The sequence below is a fragment of the Solanum tuberosum genome, unplaced genomic scaffold (assembly GCF_000226075.1).
Source record: "Solanum tuberosum cultivar DM 1-3 516 R44 unplaced genomic scaffold, SolTub_3.0 scf00103, whole genome shotgun sequence".
Lineage (NCBI taxonomy): Eukaryota > Viridiplantae > Streptophyta > Magnoliopsida > Solanales > Solanaceae > Solanum > Solanum tuberosum.
Genome location: NW_006239027.1, coordinates 1080838 through 1103337, shown reverse-complemented (window position 1 = coordinate 1103337; position 22500 = coordinate 1080838). Strand labels below are relative to the sequence as shown.

Sequence of the window (22500 nt, the reverse complement as noted above, 5' to 3'; positions counted from 1 at the left end):
ACTTTCATATCCTGTCCATGGTAAGTTGCAGGTGTGTCATGTCATGCCTAATTACCTCTCCCCGATACTTTTTCGACCTACCTCCACATATGTCTAGACACACCATAGCTAACCTGTTACACCTCCTCATTGGAGCATCATCTCTTCACTTGCCCGAGCTTCATATTATATCATTGCAAATTATTGTCTTTTCATCATGACAAACTACAAAAGGTTTAAACTTGATGAGTTATAATATGGTTTCATAGCAAGTATTTGGTTGGTTCTATAACAATGGTGTGATAAAAAGAGCATTTCATCCCACAAACTAACAAGTACAAATGAAAATGAGAACAAAAGAAAATAACTCACAAAAACCTTAAAAGGTTTGTGTTACTACGCTCATTTATAGTAGATATCTACATTTGTTCGTATAGAGCAAATTGCAGGAAAGTCTATTAGTTTCAATTCCTCTTCAAAGAGGTACAGCTATTGTTGCATTTGGTCTTGGAGGAGGTGGAGCTGGAATTATTCCCCATTTACGACGAACATCTTCCAAATCCTCATGAAAATGTTTTTCATAGTAAACACACATAAGATCTGTGCTACGAGCTCCAGCCTTAAGCGCCCATGGGAAGTAATGCTGGTAAAACAAGCTCCTTTGCTTATCACTAAACCTTGCTGTACCCCCTAGCACAGACATCAAACACATGGGGAGTAGCATCTGTTCAAACTCGATCACTTTTAGTGCTGTTTCTCCGATCAGGTTTGTTGGAAGGTCAAAAAGGGTGTGCCAAAAGTCATGCACCTCGCGAGCACGCATAGCTACATAGGCTAACTCTTCAGTTTCCATGAATCGCACAGGTGGGCGATCATCTGGTGAGAAGTTCCTAGATCCCATGAACCTTGCGTATGCAGCACCAAAAGTGTTGTCAGGCAGGTCCCATGCATGCCCCACATTTGTAGAGATCACACGAGGTCGCTCCAAAAGTATTTCCTGAGGTACAAGTATAAATACATCCAAAACTACAATCAGTAGATGAAAATATACTTCAAACTAGTTATAAGAAACTTAAAAACGGATAGAATGAAACAGTCAAATGAGATGATGAGTACTCTAATAAAACGGCAAATGAACATATATCACAAGCTTTCATGTTAGTCATCCAACTCTAAGACTAGCACTAATGTTGCCTAGCTGATGTTAGTACTATCTGCCTTATAACTGCTAGATCTTTCAGAGTTAGTACAGGTTGCCAGCATACAAAGCACCCCAAACTTTATAAGACAAGAAAGATGGCCAGAAGCATAATCGAGACTGGCTTATCTGTTCCAGCTAGGACAAAATAGAGAACTCGTTAGGAAAGCAAAAGAGAAGAACGACACAGCTAAGAGTTTCCAAGCATTTGCTTGAGCCACTTTGTTCACTGCATAAGTGAGCCCCTAACTGCACCTTACATCAAGCTATCAAGGCACTAAAGTAACACTTAGCTGTACTTCAACACCACCGGCACATGCCTTAAACAGGCAACAGCTATGGACAAGTTCACAATGCTTCCAGTTAGGTACATGGTGTAAGCAATACAAAGATCCTAAAAGATGCTGAAATCTTAGGGTGACAGCCAAATAACTACATTGAAGCAAGGGATGCTAACAGGAGGGCACTAGTGATTGCACCAGAAAACAACAAGATGTGCAATTTGGGTATTTTGCTTGATGAAACAAGGCAGAGTTGGTGAGGCAAAAGAGACCCTGAGTTAAACCAGCAGTGGGAGATTCCCACCTCAAGGCAGACGAGAGAACACAGCAGATGATCTGGGACCTCGAGTCTGAAATGATGAATAAAATGGTGATAGGTTTTAATAAAGCAAGCCGTTTAAAGGCTTCTTGGAACAAGATTCGAAAATGCAGCTGACCAATGAGATGAATTATGGGAGACTCTGAAGGAACGCTAAGAGAGTCAGAAAACATGATGTGTACGAACTCAATTCCATCAGAGCAAAAAGAGGAAAGATGGTCGGTGTTATTGCCGCATATCAATGATGTTGAACAGGATATAATTGTTGCTGCTTTGTGTCAAGTGATGAAACATTGAAGCTGAAAGGAAGTAAAGATATTGGAATCCATCTGAGGAAAATTGAAAAAGAAATTGAGGGTCTTTCAAGACTACAGTACCTTGTCATGAGTCCACAACATTGACTAACATTATTGATTAAACTATCATTATTAATCTAATTGCATTTTAAATTTTGATGTTCTTTCAAGACAGTACTAGTCATGATGAGTATGGTTACCAAATGCACAATCAAATTGGATGTCATTGAGAACAAGTAATGCATGAGACAACCTAAACCTGCTACAAATAGCTCAAGAAATTGCACCAAAAAGTAAGGACTACAAACTGCAGCAACTTCTCAGTCAGTTGAGGCAAGTAGACATCCCTAAATTGGCATTTGAAGAACTGGATGATCACTTTTCTCATAATACTGGGAATTTGGATTCAATGGGCTGCTTGCTAAGGGTAGGAGTACAAAGAAACTGTCTTCTTGTATCAGAAACTAGGTTGTTCTATTTCATCGAATACTGGCAATTCATATGTTGCTACAAGTATAGAGTTAGGAGGAAGTGAAAGATCCTCAAAACTGGAGCTTTTGTGAGTTCACAATAACTTCAGTCGTCAGAAAGGTTCACAAGTGACCATAGCCACAGCCCACATAGTAAAGGTGCATTTCAATTTTAAGTTGCTATAAAATATTCGAAGGATCAACATTCAGTGCATATACCCTCTTCATATGTTCAAGGTACATAAACACAAATGGAGGATCCATCCTATGTAGGTTACATTAGAACATTCTAACAAGTATCAAAGGAAGTGTTTTTCGTTCTAATACAAGAATAAAAATAACTGCAAGTGACATCCACTTTGTAGTTAAACAGTTTGCATATTTAGATTCGATGCAGTAGCCCATGGATGTTTGAACCAAACGAAGTAATCACAAACCCCTTCTAATTGCACTGCAAAGAACCTTTTTCACAAAATATTATAGGAGTATTTCTTAAAGATAATCAGCCAATGTGATGGACTAGCAAATCAAATGTATAAATGAAGAGAAAATCAAGTAAAAGGCCTTACTCTGCCTTCAGGACTCTTCTTCATCCTTTCAAGAACCCTATCAAAAGCTGGTTTCCCCGTCGTCTCGCCCAAAGCAGCAATAAGATCTGCTCTTCGAGGATCTAACAATGCACCAACTGCAGAACCAACTGCAACAGCAGCCTGTTGCCACCCTTTTAACCGAAAACGACTACCTCGTATCATGACAACCCAATTCTGAAAAACAAAAAAACTGAATCAGGAAAACAAAAATTTGAAATCAAAATCCATACTTTCCTCAAACCAATTACATAAACTTCAAAGCCCACCAACATATATCAACATGATTCGCCAAATGATAAAATAAATTGGTTGAGGCATTTTCACAAACAATTAGTGGGCAAAAATGAAATTGCAAATCTTAAAAGTAATCAAGATTAATTAAAGGTTATAATCCATTGATTGGTTTCTATACATTAAGGGTTTTTAAAAAGAATGCAAAAATCACCATAATTAAGAGTTCATACCGATTAGTTTAACGAAGAGATGCAGAGAAAAAGAGCAAAGCTGAAATGGCGTTCTTGTTTTGTTTTGTTTTTCTTTTGCCTCTTTTTTTAATTAATTAATGTACACGAAGGGACTCTTTATCTTTTTAAAAAATAAGAAATATTTGTTAGAAGTTTAGGATATGTTTGGTGTTTCTTCCGTTAAAAATTCAAATCAATGTCGAATATTAACAAAATCATGATTTCGAGCATCATACGTTAGAAAGAACCTTTCTTTGAGTAGATACGTGAAAGATACTAGATGATTAAGAGAATGATTATGAAAGTATAAACTTTCTTTGAGTAGATACGTGAAAGATACTAGATGATTAAGAGAAATATGTGATTTTTGAATCTATTGAGATTTCAATTTTGATAGTTTTTACATTAGTTTAATTGACAACTATAAGGCTTAATATATTGAAAATTCCTTAAAATTGCTAGCAAATTATTCTCGAAGTATTATTTCAATAAAAAAGCTGACCATGTCGCAAAATAACAGTCATTTTCTACTCTCTCATTCAAACAACAGTTACATACATATAACTCAGAATAATAGCACTAATGGTCTCCAATAATAGATACAAGAGCATAGTTTATTACTAATGGCTAAGCTGAAAGTAGTGTCATGTCAATATACCTGAAATATAGGGCATAGTTTATTATTCATTCTTCGCGATGTGGGAGGTAATGGCGTACTTTTACAACAATAATATAACCATCTAGACGTACGCAGACCTTACCTCCTAGTTATTTTACATGTATATTAATATATACGAACTTGAACTTGAGAACAAGATGCTTAATGTTGCAATTCTGGACACCTAAATTAGACCAGCAGCCAACATCTTGCTCTCTCTCTCTCTCTCTCTCTCGCTCACTGTATGTTTCTCGAATCATCTAAAACTATACATATATTATACACATCAAATCCTGCAACAGACGAGAGCACCGTTTTCTATAGCTTCAGAACAGGCAGGGGGCTTCTCCAAGTTGCTCAAAGAGTCCTTATTATCCACAGTCTATATTTCTTTATATACAGATATACAAGACACGGACCGATCAAACTCGCATCTGAAAGGTGTTTGCAAAGGTTAAGGTATGTTTCCAAGCTTCCAGATTGTTGAATTCGTCTTCTTAGTCTCTGCAGCACAGCTGCTCTGTCCAGAAAATCTGGATACAAACCCAAGTCAAGCATTTTAATTACTGTTTCTGCAGCATTCTCTAGGTGTCCGCCTTTAATGTAACCTCTTAACAGCCATGACAATGTTTTCTTTTTCTGTAACGAGCTTGAAGCCTCCATTCCGGTAAGCAACCTTGAGATGGGGCCTAGCTCCTTTTGGGAAGCACATATTGCTAAGACAATGTCTTGAAGATCTCCGGTGACTTTCTTGCCAGACAACTTCATTTGCCACAAATGTCTCTCAGCTTCTATTCCGCGGCCAGCACATACATACATTGCAAGAAGCCTCTCATGAACCACCCCAAAAAGAGAAGGGCCACCCTCCTGAATCAACCAATCGGACAACTGTACACCCTCAGCCAATAGATCTGCTTGATATTCTTCAATGAGCCTAAGATTTTCTAAATCAAGCTCAGCAACAAGACCAGTTCTGGCAAAACCTTTTAATTTGCGTAGAGCTTTCCCAAATTCATTCAGCTCTTTTACCACAGCTGTCATTGCAATTAAATAGCTGTATAGCTCTGGCTTTAACCCAGAATCTCGAATGTCAATAACTAGTTTGACCGCATCCTTGTAATTACCCACCTCCTGACAGAAACATAAAGCTTTCAGACATGGATATAATTTTGCAAACCAAATCCTAGAAGCAGGAAAATTACATACATACAACTACATTTTTTTGATAAGGTTATATAAAACATGAAGAAGTTACTACCAGACCTTTTTCCTCTCTACTTGGTATTAACCCCCTTTCATTCTACTATATAACAAAACATTGGACCATATCACTTTCTCAAAACCAAAGTACAGAGCAGTTTAACCGGAGGACAGAGAGTTTGCAGCGATAAATTCATGGTGAAGTGATCCTAGATGTCATAGGAAAAGAGTTTCCTTATCAAGGTTAATTGTCTAACAAAACTTTATTTGGGAATCATAGTTTGTGAATTTGGTTGCCACAACCTATCTAACCTGACCGACTAAAAATATTTCGCCAACAACCATCTATAAACATTCTACAAGTAATCGTATTCAAGTGGCACAACGAGGCACACATGTTTCTCACAATAAGGATGGGAAAATAGAATATATACACAACTGTCCTAATATCACTGGGGGGGTGGGGGGGTGTATTTGCTTCAATCCAATACCATATTACTCAAAGCTGGGGAGAGAAAACAATACTCGGTGACATCACCTTTTTAATGGGAGAAATACACCAAATATTTACAGCTAACAAGTGGAGTACTAAGCATTAAACTCGACGAGTATACAAGGATTACCATCATTTTCCACGCAAGGTAACCAAATTCTACCTATCTTTAGTTTAAGACTACAAGATTCAATCTTTACTTTCTTAAACTATGTGTCAAGTCAAAACGACAAACAAATTGAATCGCAGGGAGTACTTAGCATAAAATCCAATGAGTATATAAAGATTACCATCATCTTCCAAGCAAGATAACCAGCAGGACCAGCTTTATGCCCATCTACATTACCATCCGAGTAAGCAATCTGCCTCCTCAACACCTCCTTCACGAACGACACAGCTCCCTCCCTCTCACCCGCGTCCCAATACAAAGATATAACCTTTTCAACCATACTAAAACTCGGGTTCAATCCAACACAGTCCATATCAACCAACAAGTCCACTACATCTCCTGCTTCACTCTTAGACCCAATCAACTTCTGCACCCATCCACACATTATCGAAACCATAAGCTCCATCGTCTCCTTATCAACTCTATTCTCTTTCCTTAACCACTCAAACACCTCCAACGCACACCACGAATCCCTCCCTTCCTGCGCAAAATACACTAACACCAACTGCAATTCTCTATCAGATAACCTCTCATTCATTTCCTCAAGTACATCTGATGGCTCTCTCGTCATTCTCTCTAATTCCTCAATCGCCTCGAAAAAACAATCACTCATCTCATTCTTCTCCTCATCATCACTCGTCACAAAACTACCCAATTCAACCGAATTAAACAACTTAAACCCATTCCTCCTTGGATTAACAAAACTAGGGTTTCGACTACTACAACCCACCCCACCCAAAACCCAGCTACTCCTCCATTTCAGCCAAGTTTGAGGGATACCCAAACGACACCGTTTAGGAAAAACAACTTTACTTAACCCCAGATAGGTAAGAGATGCAATTTCGTTAACAGTAGCCATATATCTCAGTCTTTTCAAGGAAAAGCTAACTTTGCTCAAACAGATGATAATCGGTTGAAACAGAATTCAGATGTGAAAATTTTAGCAAAAAAAATTGAGCTTTTAGTGAGCTAAAGCCTGAAGGGTGTTTAAAATGGAATTAAGGAAGGATGAAACACGGCGGTGGACGGCGGTGTTGCCGGTGAATGAAAAAGGAAAGTGAGGCTAACAAAGAAGATGATGTTTTAAGCAAGTGCCATTAGATTTCTAATGGCTTTGTTTGAATGATTGTTACCTTATAATTATTTGTATTATATATAGTAGTACAAAACGAGTATTTATTTTGATAGTGTAGTATGGAGTTATTTTGTTAGAGAAAATTGCTCGGATGGAAAGTATTTTTTTGTTAAAACAATAAGGGTTTACGATTGTGAGTTCGAGTTATTAAGAAATAAAAAAGTCAAAAAGGAAAAGCTTGAGGGGAGATAAAAAGGTTTAAGGTCATGAGTTCAAGACATCAAAAAACAAAAGTCAGAAAGGTAAATGCAATTTTCAACAATTTGAAAAACAAATAAAAATGAGTTTTCATTTTTTCACTCTAAATCACTCATAAAAGTCCAAAATAACTTTAATTTGTGTTGAGAGAAGTATTGAAAACACCATAAACTTGGCGTGAATTGTTTGTGTTCCTGAGCTATTGACGATCTTAAAAACAATCTACTTGACTACATTTAGATACACCTTCGAGTTGTCATATGACATAGCAAGCGATCTCAAATTCTTGTAGGGGTACATGACTCTTAATAAAAAGGCGACAGATATGTTGAAAACACTCCTATTTATGTCGAGTTTAGGGGTATTTTTTAATATTTCTCTCATTAGTATTTTAACTAAACACAACTTCTATTTTCACATAGTATTTCACTTTGAAAATTAAAAGTACTTTTACAATTTTCCAATAAAACATGATCAAACGTTCACCTAAAATATCTTATACTTTTATGTAACTATTGATTTGGTATGATCATATTATTACTCTCCTCTTTTTTTTTTCTTCTTTTTTTGAATTTATTTATTACTTAATTATATTTTATTTCTAATATTAAGTTTATCCGTGTACTCTACTTTGCTTTATAGTCTATAGAATATATAAGATTTATTCTTTAGATTATTAACGACGTAACAACCAAAAAAGATGCTGTCCATTTAAATATTATATTTATTAAAATAATATAACAGATTTTAATATTGATATGTAACAAATATTTAGAAAAGGTGTCGTTAGCTAAAAGATGAAACTTGCTTCTTCTTTTTTTGAAAAAAATATTGCGGTTGCTTTCTGTTCACAAAAATATTCGTATTACATACTTATTTTAAGGATGTACTTATATTGTGATCGGTGATTATATTTTAGGAATGCTTTTGATTAAAAAGTTATAGTAGGTACATCTAAATTAATTTTTTATTTTGACATTAATAGCGTGTTATAACTTTGTTGATTAAAAAAATTATAGTAGTACGTAGTTGAATATAGATATGTTTAATCACAATCAATAATATAAGATCAATTACTATAAACAATGTAGATGGTCAACAAAAGGGGTTGAAATAAATTTGTGTGGCCTTGTTTGTTTTTATTAAAATAAAGGGGTCTGAATTTGAATGTGCATTTGAATGATTGGATGTTGTTTTAAGATGTAGTTGATGTTATGGTGATTAAAGTAATGATGACTGATATAGTGGTGGTTGTGATGGTACAGTTGATTGATGTTAGTAGTTGGTGGTGGAAATGACTAGTAGTAGAGATTGGTTGTAGTTGTGGTAGTGGATGATAGTGATGGCGGATATGACAATGACGACATTGTACGATAGTGGTGGGACAAATAATTATATAATGATGAAGATAGTAGGTGTGGTAGCGATTGATATTAGAGTTGTCAGCAATACTAGTTGCCAATGATAGTTGTGATGATAGAGGTGGTTGATGATAGTTAACGATGATAATAATGATAGTGACTATGATGACAAAGGTGGTTAATAATGATAGCTAATGATTGTATATAAAGTGATGGATGAAAATTATCCACACAAAAATATAAAAATACCTAACATTTAAATCATTCAAATTCAACCCTTCATTATTATTTATAAACTATGACACAAGTGGAAGAATAATAATTACTACGTAACAGCAAAGAAAAGGAAAGGGAAAATAAAAGATTGCAAAGGGATAATGAATTATAAAGTCTTAGATGTATTCCAATTTTTACTTCTATGCACTTCTTGTAAATTTCCTCTAAAAAAGGATTGACTTTGTTCTAGCATGTCATCAATTACATACAAGAACAATAAATAAGTCCAATTGACTGTTATTTTTATCACAAATACATTCCTTTGAAAATGAAATTTCAACTTGTTTTGGAATATCAACTACCAACTTCATAGCTCCTTTGTGGAAATTAGACTTTGAAAAAAAAATGAAAAAAAATAATTACAAGCAACCAAATAATTCAAGTTTTATAGTGTGTTGATGTTACAAAATGAGCTTTAAAAGGATCCCTACTAGTCACAAGATAGTTGAAGTGTATTTTAATATATAAATAATGATAGTTCATAAAGAAAAAGAGAATAATTGATAGTTAAAATGTGAAATTCGTAAAAAAGCGAGATGGTGTATTTGATCATTAACTCTTTTTACTTATACAATACTATTACTTTAGCAAAACTAAATTAACAATTGCAAATTGAAATACCAAAGTTGGTTATTTGATTTTAAAAATATTTATATTCACCAGTGATGGCGGAGATGATTTGTACTAAATGATGATAGTAATAGTTGGTGTTGTAGATTAGTAATAGTGATGACTAGTGGGGATAGTTGTAATGGTGGAGATAGTTGGTGTGATGATGCCGGTTGACAGAGATGAGATGATAAGTGATGATCGTTGGTAATTGCGGATAGAAAGGGTGAAAGTTACATATTAATGATATTAAAACTTTATTAAAGATTTTAATGATTGAAACTTGATCCAAGATAAAGAGTTTATTTCCGACCGACATTCACTATTATTTTAGCAAAAGAATATTAAGACTTGCAAATTGAAATACCAAAGTTGGTAAATTGGGAGAGTACAACATCTAACTTAGCTTCATTTCTTCAAAAAGTTGAAAAAAATGTTGGAAAATGATCAAGAAAAGAGCTTCTTTTGATGTGCATCCTCATGATCATCTTCATCTTCTTCATGATCATCATCCTCTCTAGATTTGATTATGAGCTTAAATTCATGATTTCCCATATCAGTTTGAGTTTTCTTAATCTCTTCAGCAGTGTTTAAGGCATCTCGGCTGCATTTACACCAAGACACCTCAATCATCTGCTGCAAAAGTAAGTTTTCAAAGTCGCGAGGAATTGTTTTAAGTCGACTATTTCTGAATATCAAATGTTGAAGGTTAGGAAAGAACATATCAGAAAAGTTCCATTGTGGAATATTCATGTTGTAGAACATCAAGAACTTGAGGTTTTGGAACTCCTCATTATCGACATCCCATTGCTGATCTCCCTCGAAAGCATTGGACTCCAACTTGAGCACCTCCAAGTTTTCTAATCTTCCTATAGTTGTAATCGAAATGATGACAAGGTCAACTTCTTGAGGTTCCTAGGAAAGTTGATCTCAAGTCGCTTTGCACCATGTTTTAGAAAATAGACCTTAAATTTAAGTGATTCAAAGAGTCTAAACCTGGAAGCCTAATGCATATTGTCTGATCACCTTGTGGCTCAGCCTCATCAACCAAACACCTCATCTTTACTAAATTGGGTACTTTTGACATGAACTCTTCGCCTTCAGGTAAGTGTACAAAAGAAAGACATTGTAATTTTGTTAAACGACGGTTCATCATGAACTCTGGGACATGGCACCTGATGACAGCTGGTTTACCAGTCACTTCCAAATGTTTTAAGCTCACCATACCCCATATTGCATAAGATAGATCTAATCTGCGCGATTCTCTGAGTATCAATGTTTTTAAGTACTTGAGGTTGGATAACCATGATGGATCTTCCTCAAAATTCCCCTTCATGGACAAGTATCTTAAATTAACCAAGAATTGAATATAAGGTGCATTGCTCGATGTGACACACACCAAATCCAACACTCTCAGTGATGTGATTCTGGGTTTGAAACACAAACTTTTGCAGTCAAATATGAGAAAGTTGTTCTGGTCAAGTATATCGTCAACAGAATAGGGTATTCGGGAGATAGCAGAATGGGGATACAAATATTCAGCTTCTTTATAATTTTAACGGAAATCAAGTGAAATGCCACGTTCGTGTTCAGCAGCTGTTGAATTACTTGATCTGCAAAGAAAACAAAATACCAAAAGGAAGAAAATAAAATAGTAAGAACCAGTTAAAAGAGTCTGGAAGTAACAAAGTTTGTGATCGATGGTTCAAATGAGATATTACCTCGAGTCAAGCAGAACTCACGCAACAGATCATGCATACCAATTGCTTTCACCTCACCAAAGAAATTCCTTCGAACAACCATTACAAGATTACTATCTATTAATTCCTTCACATAGTCCTTTGCTACATCTTCTACTGCAAATTCTTCCGCGATCCAAAGCTGAATCAACTCTCGAACCAAAATCTCATCCTCAAAATGTTTTCCAAAGTAAAGAAAGCCATTCGTCAAATGATTAGGTAAACTTAAGTTGATTATGTCCATGTACTTTTGTTTATCACCAGAAATCATAAGCAACTTCTTCCCAACGAACTTCGTCCTTGTCCAATTTTGCAAGAACACCAGCTACCAAAATAAGCCCTCCACAGTACTGTGCTATTTGCATTCCTATTACATCAAGTTTTGGAGGGCAACTTTCTTCTCCAAACACATTCTTCTGCAATAAGAACCAACTGTGAATAAACGAAGACGATGAGGAGCACTAAAAACTTTAGTATAAGAAGCCACTTTGTCTTGCCTAGTTGTCAAAATGATTCTACTACCACTGTAATTATCAGGAAAACATCTCTTTAAGTCATTCCACGCTTCAGTGCTCCATAAATCATCGATGACTATGAAGTATCTTTTCCTCAGCAAACATCTTCGCAACTCATCTGCTAGTTCATCATTGCTTCGAATTCTTGTGTTTTCATTGGGAGGAACCAAATTACCCAATAATTCAAGCTTTGTCTTTCTCTTATTATATACTTGAGAAATAGTACACCATGAACATACTTCAAAAATGACCAATGAAGTAATTGGGGCTGTGATTCTTCGTCAGCTTTTCACAAGAAGCATCTGTTAACCCATATATACTTCTCTTCTTCTTTGGAGGAGTTTGTGAGCCTGATAGTTTCATATGTTGCAGTCCATGCGAAGAAAGCCACGTTGTTGGTTCTCCTGTACACCAGTTGACCTTCAAAGGTAAAGAACTGTTATTCCCATATGCGTTTGACATTAGTTGATAATAGTAGGAATCGAGCACCCAAGGGTGTGGCCTAGTAGTCAATGAAGTGGGTGCAAGCCTTAGAGACCAAGGTTCGAATCCATTATGTGATTTCTATGCATTTACCTAACCTTGGTGTATAAGTTGCGTACTTGTGTTGGTGGTAGGTAGTAGATAACTGGTGAAACAGTCGAGGTGTGCACAAGTTGGTGCTGACAATCATTATCTGAAAAAGGGGGCTGATATAGGAATCGATCCTGAAGATGATGTGATTGTCACATTCCAGAATAGTCTCATTGTGTTAAAAAAATGAATATTTGTTAATTTATCAAAGAGTTGATTAGTCCTCGCTAGTTCCCAATCATTGCATGACTCAAGATTGGCAAGCACTATATTGTTTGCTTGAGAGGATTCCTGGTCATGCATACATCATTAGATTAAGGAATGTATCTTTGAGTTGTTAATGACCAAGCCAAACATCGAGGCACAAGTTAACTCTTCTTCCATTGCCAACTTCGAAGCAAGTATTTCCCACAAACTTCTTATTTGTTATCATACTCCAACTTCAACCCCAGCCCCTATCTTATAACTGATGCCCTTTTTATATGCTTATGGATGGTCAACTCAATCAACGACACCCCAATCTCAACTTGGTGTTGCTTTTATGAATCTTATATCCACTCTGGTTTATTCAAAGTGATACAATTTCAAGATGTACTTATTTAAGGTGTCTGAAATTGATGCCTGCTCAAGTTTTACAGTTTAATAGGCCCGGCATTATCATGTTCAGTTTTTCGAGATATGTCTTCATTGTGTTCGAACTGAACCAATCAATTGACATTGAGTGTTTAAAACCTTGCCCCAGTGGAGATGTTTTGTCCTCTAGTTGGTAGTGGGTTGATGATTTCTGTTTATTTGGCTATGTACCAGGAAAAAATGGGTCAGTAGACTTCTATTTCTATTCAATGAGTGTAGACTCTAAGATTTTATCAGGTATTTGAAGGTTTCAATCCAGCCAGCTTGCTCTCTATTTGTCTGGCTGCGTTGGGTTCGCATTTTACTCAGATTGGTTATATTCAACATGCCAAGTAGTTTCTGACTTGTTTTATCTGTTAAAGTTCCTGATGTTGGTTCATTTATATTTAGTTTATTGGCACTCCCCATTGGATGGCACCAGAAGTTATTCAAGCAAGTCGTTATGATGGGAAGGTATCACATCTGCTTTGATTTCCATCTTTTCAAGCTGGTGCTTAATGTCGTTAATATAATCCCGATAACTTGTGTGAAGTAAGCTGGCATTGGTGCGGAACTCATTCTTTTCATTTCTGATTATTATCTGATACTTTCCAGGTAGATGTATGGGCTCTCGGAGTGTCTGCTATTGAAATGGCGGAGGTATATCTAATTGAATCTCTGGACAGTTTCTTTTTGATACTCTTTTTGTGTTTGTAATTGCATCCGAGACGAGATGTATTGCTGCTATACTGCTGGAGCTGAACTAGATGTACCTCTGCTGGTTCAGCTCTAGTTGAAACCGAGACTAGGTGTATTTTTGCCTTCGGTGGGAATTGAACCTGAGACCTCATTATTCTCAACCTACTTCATTTTTCTGCTATTGTTGCATACCGCTGGAACTGAACTTTCTTTCTTATTTCCTTTTTTCAGGGTCTTCCTCCTAAGGCAACGGTGCATCCAACGAGGGTTAGCCCTTTACTTTAACTAATTTAAGACATGCATTGCATGTTTATCTCATTTTGATAGATTTCATTTTCACAACAAATTGACATGACGATCAAAGTTGACCTATATTGTTGATTCTACCAGTGCATTGATGCATGTTTCTTGGATGAAACTGATGCCTGACAACACAATTACAAGTCTTCCGTATGTGGACTGTCCTGCCACTAAACATACTAATAAAATGGAAATGCTTCCTTTAATATCATAAATGATTCATGACTGAGAGATGCTAAATAAGTAAATTTGCAATACACTGAGACCTTTTCTTTGATCAAGTAGGTTGAGACCTTGTCTACCCACCTTTTTTCAGTGAGCTCTCATCCTCTGTTTGAACAATGTCTTACCTAGAGTATAGCTCTTTGTTCACTTATAATTATCCACATTCACTTGTCAAGAGAAAAAAAGGTTATCACATATCATGTGTCTTTCAAATCTGAGAGTGTAAACATTTAAGTGATTGCTATTTGGGCCGTACTTCGAGTATATGATCTTCTGATGAGTGCTTTCCAAGGATGACATTTTATCTATTGGTAATCAATATCCAATATATCTGTAACAACTTCAGAAAATTGATGTATATCTTAACTTTGTATAGGTGCTATTTATGACATCCAATGAACCAGCTCCCATGCTTGAGGATAAACAGAAATGGTTTGCTCTCAATACTCTATGTTGGTTTCTATTCAACTGTTTTTTGGTTTGTATCCACTCTCTTAGAGCAACTTGTTTTGTCCAAATTTATGAATCCCTTGTGTGTAGTAAAATCATGGACAAGATTCTAGTTGCCATCCTTGTGTTTGTTTCTCTTCGGAGAGAATTATATCTCATTTGATGTTGTTGATAATTTCAGGTCTCTTGAATTCCATGATTTTGTTGCCAAGTGCCTTACAAAAGACCCCCGACTTCGTGCAACTGCCTCAGAGATGCTAAAGGTATTGTATAAGTTTACTATAACTAGGCAAAGCTATGTGGAGTATACTAATTTTTCTTCCATTTACCTTGAAAAGCACGAATTCATCGAAAAATTCAAAGATGGAGCTTCTGTAATGATGCCAAAGATTGAGAAGGCCAAGCAAATTAGGGAAGCGCAAAATATTGCATCATAGACTCCCCCTACCCTCCCGAGAAAGTGGGATTCTGTTTCTTGAAGCCTTGTGCTGCAACTTCAGGTAATGGGAGGTCCAAAGGTGAACGAAAACGATGAATTTGATGATTCTGTTCCCTCTAAGCCCAAAAATGATGATGATTGATGTCCCTTCTACAAGCTTGGTGGAGCCTGTGGGAGAAGATGACCTTCAGTTTCATCTTGCATTATATATTTGATTGACATTCTGTAGGAAGCAAAGAAACAATTGATAATGAGTTGTATCTCAAGATGTTCAATTATCTCATCTTTATGGACAATTTGGAGAAGAATATATAAACAATAGTACATATCTCATTATTGCTTCTCATTGCCAAACTACATAATTTTACATCAAACTTTTACCATCATGCCAAAAACTATAGCTGATACCAAAAACATAGCTTTATTTCTTAACTAAGTCAAGCATCATGTTCGATCATGATTCAAATCCGGGCCATACAACCCCTTGTGGACCTTACCATAGGCAGGATGTTGATATTATCCAATACTAACTTGCATGGAAACAATATAAATGCCAAACACCAGATAAAAAAAGGGATTAAAGAAACAAATCAACATATGAAATCATGATTTCAAATCAATGTTTGTATATGCTATTTGAGATTATAATTTCTAATTTCAATTATAACAATTACATTTCGGGTAAAGAGATTGTTGTTCCGTGACAAAAGATTATATTGAATAATAACTAATTATTATTATTATTGACTAGTTGATTTTTATAAAATTATATTTATTGAATTTTTATTTTATTTTATAATAACGTAAGAGCTCACTTATCTAAGGATAATAAAATTTAAAAGAAAATAATTAATAGTACAACTTCCATCTTACAGCTCGTCAGCCACTTCACAGTCTGAGGTCCGAAATGGAATTTCGTCCGTCGTCGTGGCGATCCCGGAAGCCGCCGCCGCCGGCGAAGCAATCCGATATTTACTCCACCTTCGTCATCCACGACAACGACCGGAAAACCGATGAGAAAGACAATTCAGACCTCTATGCTACTATGGTTTGCAAAGACGATGACGATGACGACGTTGTAGATGACTTAAACGACGACGAATCACTTCCTCCTTTACTCAAACGTCTACCTAAGGACTTCGGCGGAGGAGGTGGAGCTATAGATTCAGTTTCTGACGATGATATGGCATCAATCTCCGGCACGATGATTGTGAAAACCGATCGAAGTTCGAAATTCACCACTCCTAAACAACCACAGCAGCAGACTGCTCGTTATATGTCGTATTGGGATCGGGATGAGAAAAGCCCTGTGAGAAGGAGATATGAGGAAGATGAGGATGAGGATGAGGATGAGGAGGATGAGGAAGGTAGGTTTTCGACGTTTGTAGTGAAGGATACTGAGTTTGATTCGGGGACGATGGTGAGGAGAACTGTTAGAAGTGGAAGTAATGAAGGTGTTGGATCAACTATGAGCAGAGCAGTGGCTAGTATGCAGGCAGCAGGGGAGATTGGAATTGGGAGGCAGAGGAATCGTAGCAGTAGAGCGCCCTCTGATGAGGAAGGTGGTGGTGGTACATTGAGGCCACAGGGCAGTAAGGTGTCGTCGAGTTCAATACCGGACAGTGTGACTAGGGAAGATCCTTGTACTAAGTATGAATTGCTCCACGAGCTAGGTAAAGTTTGGTTTCCATCTTTATGTGCTTTGAGATGATTTCAATAGTGAAAATTATCTGCTCTTGTTATGCTTTAACCAATCACTAGATATAGTTAGTGCAATTTGTTATCTGTGAACCTCAATTAGTCCTAAAAGAATTTCTTTTCGGAAGGGGTAAGTTTTATTGATGTCAAAAACAAGCACTAAGAAAGTGCTGTAGGTAAATCCAAAAGGAGCAAAAAAGGAAAAAAGTAAATCCAGGCTATCTACACAAAAGATTCTATGGACTGTAACATGGTGTCTGCATCTTCAACTACATTCAGCTTACACCAGAAAGAAACCAAAAGTACCAAAGATATAATCTTTATCAAATTCCTTTATCCATCAAAACATCTTCTGTTTCTCTCTTTCAAATAATCCACCATTTTGCAGTAAGTATGGAGTTCCAAGCTTTCCTCCGGTTCAGGTGCTTGGGGAATCCCTTTATCTTCCAGCATAGGAGTTGGTCTGCTGTTGGATTTGGCATAGACCATTGTCTTAAAAGAGATATTATTGAGCATTGAATGAAACAGGTTCGAGTAGAGCAGAAAGGATACTATTAATTCATATAGCTGTGAGCCTGTGACCATTGTTTGGTACTGAGGTGTAGATGTAGTATTACTATTGTTTGACTCATGGAGAATAATGAGTATTTATGTAGCTAGAATTTTTTGTCAAATCACATTATTGAGCAGAGCTTTGTGGTTTTGTGCTTGATGAAACATTTTCTATATTAAGAGAGGTTAAAGTATTGCACAGTGTCGACTTGTTTTGAGATACTTTTGATTTTGATCAAAATCCTTCAAAAAGTCCTACAATTGTGAATGGTGAATCTCATGTGAAGCAATTTTGTCTTATCTTATGAATGAGTATGACATTGGTTCTGTTATACAAAGTGCAATATTGACTGTAATATTAGAAGAATTGGATGTTGGTGCTAATCGTGTGACTGAGAAAACATTGGTGGTGCATTTGTCCTTTTTTTGTGTTATCCAACCATAGTGTTATTGACCGAAGTGGCTGAAAGTGGAAAACTTTGATAAACACAGGGAAGGGTTCATATGGGGCTGTTTATAAAGCTCGAGACTTGAGGACTTCAGAAATGGTTGCCATCAAAGTCATATCATTATCTGAAGGGGTATGCTTTCTCTGTGCTCTCAACTTCAGAAATGGTTCAGTTTCTCTTTGTATATTTATAGATATATTGCTTCCTTCTAGGAGGAAGGCTATGAAGAAATTCGAGGTGAAATTGAGATGTTGCAGCAGTGCAGTCATCCAAATGTTGTTCGCTATCTTGGGAGCTACCAAGGCGAAGAGTACCTTTGGGTATGAAGGGTCATCATTTCTTTGGACTTCAAAAATTAAATCATGCTCTGACTGATTTGTTCAAGTGTTTATGTTTCCGTTTCCGCTTCTTCCCTTTCATAATGTCTGCAACCTATAGTAGAATTTTTCAGTTTATTTAATTTATGAGGAAAAATAATTTTTTGGCAGATAGTAATGGAGTATTGTGGGGGTGGAAGTGTTGCTGACTTAATGAATGTCACAGATGAGGCTTTAGAGGAGTATCAAATAGCATTTATTTGTCGAGAGGCATTGAAGGTATGCTTGATATCAAACATTGTTTTAGAGTATGCTTGTATGATACTTTTGATTCAAGGTCATGCACTTGATGTCTTGACCTTTTGTCTAGGAATTCTGTTCTCCTTCATTCTATTCAAATTTAGAGGGTTCACAAAAGCTACCTTGGATGGTTTATAGAATCCTCCACTCAATTTCTCTTTCCTTTGCTACCAATATTAATGCTCCTTTTCATTATATTTTGCTTCTCCTGGGTTCTTTCAATTTAGCCCCCAACTAAAACATAGTTAAAGCTTTGAAAACGCTCAAGTTTAAAAGCATAATAACACTATGTTTAACCATATGGTCCTTAGGCTTGTTCTATGTTCCTCCTACATTTGTAACTCGTAACCCATGACTCTACTAAAGAATGTTGCAAGACTGCGACTTTCTTTCAGACCTTCCTGTACCTTTGTAGTGGAGATAAAAGCTACTCTTCTTTAAAGATATTACCTTTTAATTTTAAAAAAGAAGATATTGCCTTTTAATTTTTAAAAAAGAAGATATCACCTTTCCAAGTTTAGCCTAAATGCCTAATTGTGTGGACAAAACATTGCCTTAAAATATTGATAGAACATAGTCAGAAAATGATTTCTTCCTTTTGTTTGCATATGCCACCCCATGGTAATCAATTTCTTGGAAGCGAAACAATTTTGGGTGACCCTATATTGTTGCATTGCACGTTTAGAGTTTGGTGCTAGGAAGCAATATTCTAGTTCTAAGGCAGCCTCTGTTTTGGTGTTTCTAAATGCGAAAGCACCAAAGAGACGATGTCCATGGGGCTTGAGACAAGGTTTCAGCACAACCTATGTGATGTTTTGCTTAAATACACACAACTGTTACTATCTCAAAAATATGGCGCAGAGACAAGATACTGGTTCCCATATTGAATCATTTTGTCTTTTCTATTGCTGTGGAATTATCTACTTACTAAATGGCTCTCTTTGAAAAAGCTTTTCAGCTTTTTGTATTTGCATCTGAAGTAATGTTAGATGTGATGTAGGGCCTCTCCTATCTGCACTCTATTTTTAAAGTACACAGAGATATTAAAGGTGGCAATATCTTACTGACTGATCAAGGAGAGGTTAAGTTAGGTGAGTGTTCTTTATCTCTTTAATTCTTTGTCTTTAGTATCAATTTTGAATTGTTTTATATTAGTTATTAATTGTACCAGATCTTGAAAGTGTGGTTAGTTTCTTGTTTGTTGTTTCAGAAAATTGAATGGAAAAAATGTTTGTATACTTAAAGAATTTAAACTAGATGTTACAACTTTAGACTAGGCATCATGTTTTTTTGTTTTTTTTTGATAAAGTAAAGTTGTATTCTTCAGCAATGAGGGTATGCTGGCAACCATCAAAAAGATTTACATCAGTGACCCAAAAAGGACCAACTCAAGAAATTGCTACTAAACTTATAAAGAAGAGAAAAAATTTAAAATCTGTCCAGCATCCTCTATACCCTCCTCATTACACCAAAAACAGAAGGTCTTCATACAACGCCATTTGATCTTTTGTACTGATTATGCTCCATCCAAATTATGCTCTTTGCATATAGACACATATTAGAACACCTCTGTCAGAATCTTGTTCACTAGTTTTGAAGGGAAAAAGGTTTTTGGGTTGTGTAAAATCCAAAAAAAATCCATAAACCCTTTTTTTGAGTACGAATTGAGACGGACAGCAACCTTCCAATTTTTTTAATTTTTTTTTTACTTCTCAAAAAAAAAGAAAAGGTTTTTGGATTTTACATAATCTGGAAAGCTGGAATAATTTCTCATTATGAGCAGGTGATTTTGGTGTTGCTGCGCAGCTGACTAGAACCATGTCCAAACGTAACACGGTACGTATTATGCCATTAGCCTCAATCTATTGGCAGTGTTTAGGTGATTCTTGCAATTATTTAAAGTCAGAAAAACAAAAATAGAAACAAGAAACTGTTGCTTTACAGATGGCTAATTGATGTTCCGCATCCTCCATTAATTTTAAAGAATCCATTGTGTATTATTCCTTTTCTGCTTTTTTTATTTGTCTTGCCATCACTCACTAATACCTTCTGCATGGCACTTTTCTCTGGTTTAACCATTGATGAGATTTCCAAAGGGTCAAAAGTACAACGATAAACTATATTCAACTAGACTAGGTCGTTAAGTACACAGAGATATGGTAATGCCTTATCTTTCTCGATAAGGAAGGTATTTTATTCACGAAGGCGGCCTAAGGAACTGCTGTGTAAGTGTACATCTTGTTGTACTTCCTAGGAGCTCAAAAAATTTAAGTGTATCTATTTCTTTGATATTCTCATAGTTGCCCAATTCAAAGTTATTACTGAAAAATGGGTCAGTAGACTTCTATTTCTATTCCATGAGTATAGACTCTTAAGATTTATCAGATATTTGAGTGTTTTCCCGCTGTTTTCAATCCAGCCAGCTTGCTCTCTATTTTTCTGGCTGCGTTGGGATCACATTTCTCTCCGTTTGGTTATATTCAACATGCCAAGTAGTTTCTGACTTGTTTTATCTGTTCAAATTCCTGATGTTGGTACATATATTTTCAGTTTATCGGCACTCCCCATTGGATGGCACCAGAAGTTATTCAAGAAAGTCGTTATGATGGGAAGGTATCACATCTGCTTTGATTTCCATCTTTTCAAGCTGGTGCTTAATGTAGTTAATCTAATCCCAATAACTTGTGTAAAGTATGCTGGCGTTGTGCGGAACTCATTCTTTTCATTTTTCTGATATTTTCCAGGTAGATGTATGGGCTCTCGGAGTGTCTGCTATTGAAATGGCGGAGGTATATCTAGTTGAATCTATGAACTGTCTTTCTTTTTGATACTCTTTTTGTGTTTGTAATTGCATCCAAGATTAGATGTATTGTTGCCATACTGCTGGAGCTGAACTAGATGTACCTCTACTGGTGCAGCTCTAGTTGAAATCGAGACTAGATGTATTTTTGCCTTGGTTCACTGGGAATTGAACCTGAGACCTCATGGTTCTCAACCCACTTCATTTTTCTGCCATTGTTGCGATACACCGATACTGCTGGAACTGAACTTTCTTTCTTATTTCCTTTTTTCAGGGTCTTCCTCCTAGGGCAACAGTGCATCCAATGAGGGTTAGCCCTTACTTAACTAATTTACAAGGACATGCGTTGCATGTTTATCTCATTTTGATAGATTTCACTTCCACAACAAATTGACATGACGATCAAAGTTGACCTATATCTGTAACTTTTGATAGGTGCTATTTATGATATCCATTGAACCAGCTCCAATGCTTGAGGATAAAGAGAAATGGTTTGCTCTCTATACTTTATGGTTGTCTTTAATCAACTGTTTTTTGGTTTGTATCCACTCTCCTTTTGAGCAAGAATTCCTCTTAAAACTCCTTAATTCCTATCAGTTGTAATAGTCTTAGAGAAATTTGTTTCATATATCAATCAATCAACATACATCACTGTTTTGTCCAAATTTATGAATCCTTTGTCTGTATAGTAAAATCATGGACAAGATTCTAGTTGTCATCCTTCTGGTCCTTTCTCTTTGGAGAGAATCATTTGGTTATCTGTTGATTTCAGGTCTCTTGTATTCCATGATTTTGTTGCCAAGTGTCTTACAAAAGACACCCGACTTCGTCCAACTGCCTCCGAGATGCTAAAGGTATTGTATAAGTCTGCTGTCACTTGGTGAATTGTTTTATTTGTTTACCACCAGAGCTGTGTGGTCTTTGGCATATACTAAGTTTTCTTCCATTTACCTTGCAAAGCACAAATTCATTGAAAAATTCAAAGCAGGAGCTTCTGTAATGATGCCGAAGATTGAGAAGGCCAAACAAATTAGGGCATCAATGGCCTTGGAAGCGCAAAATATTGTTTCTGAGACTCCCGAGGTATGCCTGATTAATTTACATCCCTCATAATGAACTTTGTTTGTACCCCTACC

At 36.2% G+C, this 22500-nt stretch overlaps 5 protein-coding genes across 7 annotated transcripts in view; 2 read left to right on the top strand and 3 right to left on the bottom strand.

Moving 5' to 3' along the window:
• Nucleotides 1–327: 327 nt before the first annotated feature.
• On the bottom strand, nucleotides 328–3702 carry LOC102591901 (ubiquinone biosynthesis protein COQ4 homolog, mitochondrial). Of its 2 annotated transcripts, none has more exons than XM_006348614.1 (3): nucleotides 3598–3702; nucleotides 3113–3307; nucleotides 328–976 (listed from the first exon to the last, which is right to left on the bottom strand). In XM_006348614.1, exons 2-3 carry the CDS (start codon nucleotides 3293–3295, stop codon nucleotides 455–457), a joined length of 705 nt encoding a protein of 234 aa, XP_006348676.1. In that variant the 5' UTR covers nucleotides 3296–3307; nucleotides 3598–3702; the 3' UTR covers nucleotides 328–454. The 2 variants fall into 2 exon arrangements, with proteins under 2 accessions (XP_006348676.1, XP_006348675.1); XM_006348613.2 differs by lacking the exon at nucleotides 3598–3702 and adding an exon at nucleotides 3400–3501.
• Nucleotides 3703–4241: 539 nt separating this feature from the next.
• LOC102591557 (pentatricopeptide repeat-containing protein At2g30100, chloroplastic) lies at nucleotides 4242–7244 on the bottom strand. The gene is made up of 2 exons (XM_006348612.2): nucleotides 6239–7244; nucleotides 4242–5386 (listed from the first exon to the last, which is right to left on the bottom strand). The coding sequence occupies exons 1-2, from the start codon at nucleotides 6974–6976 to the stop codon at nucleotides 4613–4615; spliced, it is 1512 nt and encodes a 503-aa protein (XP_006348674.1). The 5' UTR covers nucleotides 6977–7244; the 3' UTR covers nucleotides 4242–4612.
• Nucleotides 7245–11692: 4448 nt separating this feature from the next.
• Nucleotides 11693–12412, bottom strand: LOC107060847 (putative late blight resistance protein homolog R1A-3). The gene is made up of 3 exons (XM_015309272.1): nucleotides 12271–12412; nucleotides 11933–12161; nucleotides 11693–11867 (listed from the first exon to the last, which is right to left on the bottom strand). Exons 1-3 carry the CDS (start codon nucleotides 12410–12412, stop codon nucleotides 11693–11695), a joined length of 546 nt encoding a protein of 181 aa, XP_015164758.1.
• Nucleotides 12290–15539, top strand: LOC102591347 (serine/threonine-protein kinase dst1-like). 2 transcript variants are annotated; one of them, XM_015309284.1, is made up of 7 exons: nucleotides 12290–12378; nucleotides 13547–13609; nucleotides 13751–13795; nucleotides 14066–14101; nucleotides 14736–14791; nucleotides 14991–15072; nucleotides 15148–15539. In XM_015309284.1, the coding sequence occupies exons 2-7, from the start codon at nucleotides 13568–13570 to the stop codon at nucleotides 15244–15246; spliced, it is 360 nt and encodes a 119-aa protein (XP_015164770.1). In that variant the 5' UTR covers nucleotides 12290–12378; nucleotides 13547–13567; the 3' UTR covers nucleotides 15247–15539. The 2 variants fall into 2 exon arrangements, with proteins under 2 accessions (XP_015164770.1, XP_015164771.1); XM_015309285.1 differs by lacking the exon at nucleotides 12290–12378 and having other exon boundaries at nucleotides 13459–13609.
• Nucleotides 15540–16085: 546 nt separating this feature from the next.
• Nucleotides 16086–22500, top strand: part of LOC102591004 (serine/threonine-protein kinase dst1) — an 11281-nt gene continuing 4866 nt past the window's right edge. The window contains exons 1-12 of the mRNA XM_006348611.2: nucleotides 16086–16921; nucleotides 17991–18079; nucleotides 18160–18267; nucleotides 18436–18543; nucleotides 19565–19655; nucleotides 20348–20400; nucleotides 21115–21177; nucleotides 21309–21353; nucleotides 21639–21674; nucleotides 21800–21855; nucleotides 22137–22218; nucleotides 22325–22447. Coding sequence (XP_006348673.1) covers nucleotides 16156–16921; nucleotides 17991–18079; nucleotides 18160–18267; nucleotides 18436–18543; nucleotides 19565–19655; nucleotides 20348–20400; nucleotides 21115–21177; nucleotides 21309–21353; nucleotides 21639–21674; nucleotides 21800–21855; nucleotides 22137–22218; nucleotides 22325–22447 — 1620 coding nt within the window. The 5' untranslated portion in view covers nucleotides 16086–16155. The remainder of the gene's footprint in view (nucleotides 16922–17990; nucleotides 18080–18159; nucleotides 18268–18435; nucleotides 18544–19564; nucleotides 19656–20347; nucleotides 20401–21114; nucleotides 21178–21308; nucleotides 21354–21638; nucleotides 21675–21799; nucleotides 21856–22136; nucleotides 22219–22324; nucleotides 22448–22500) is intronic.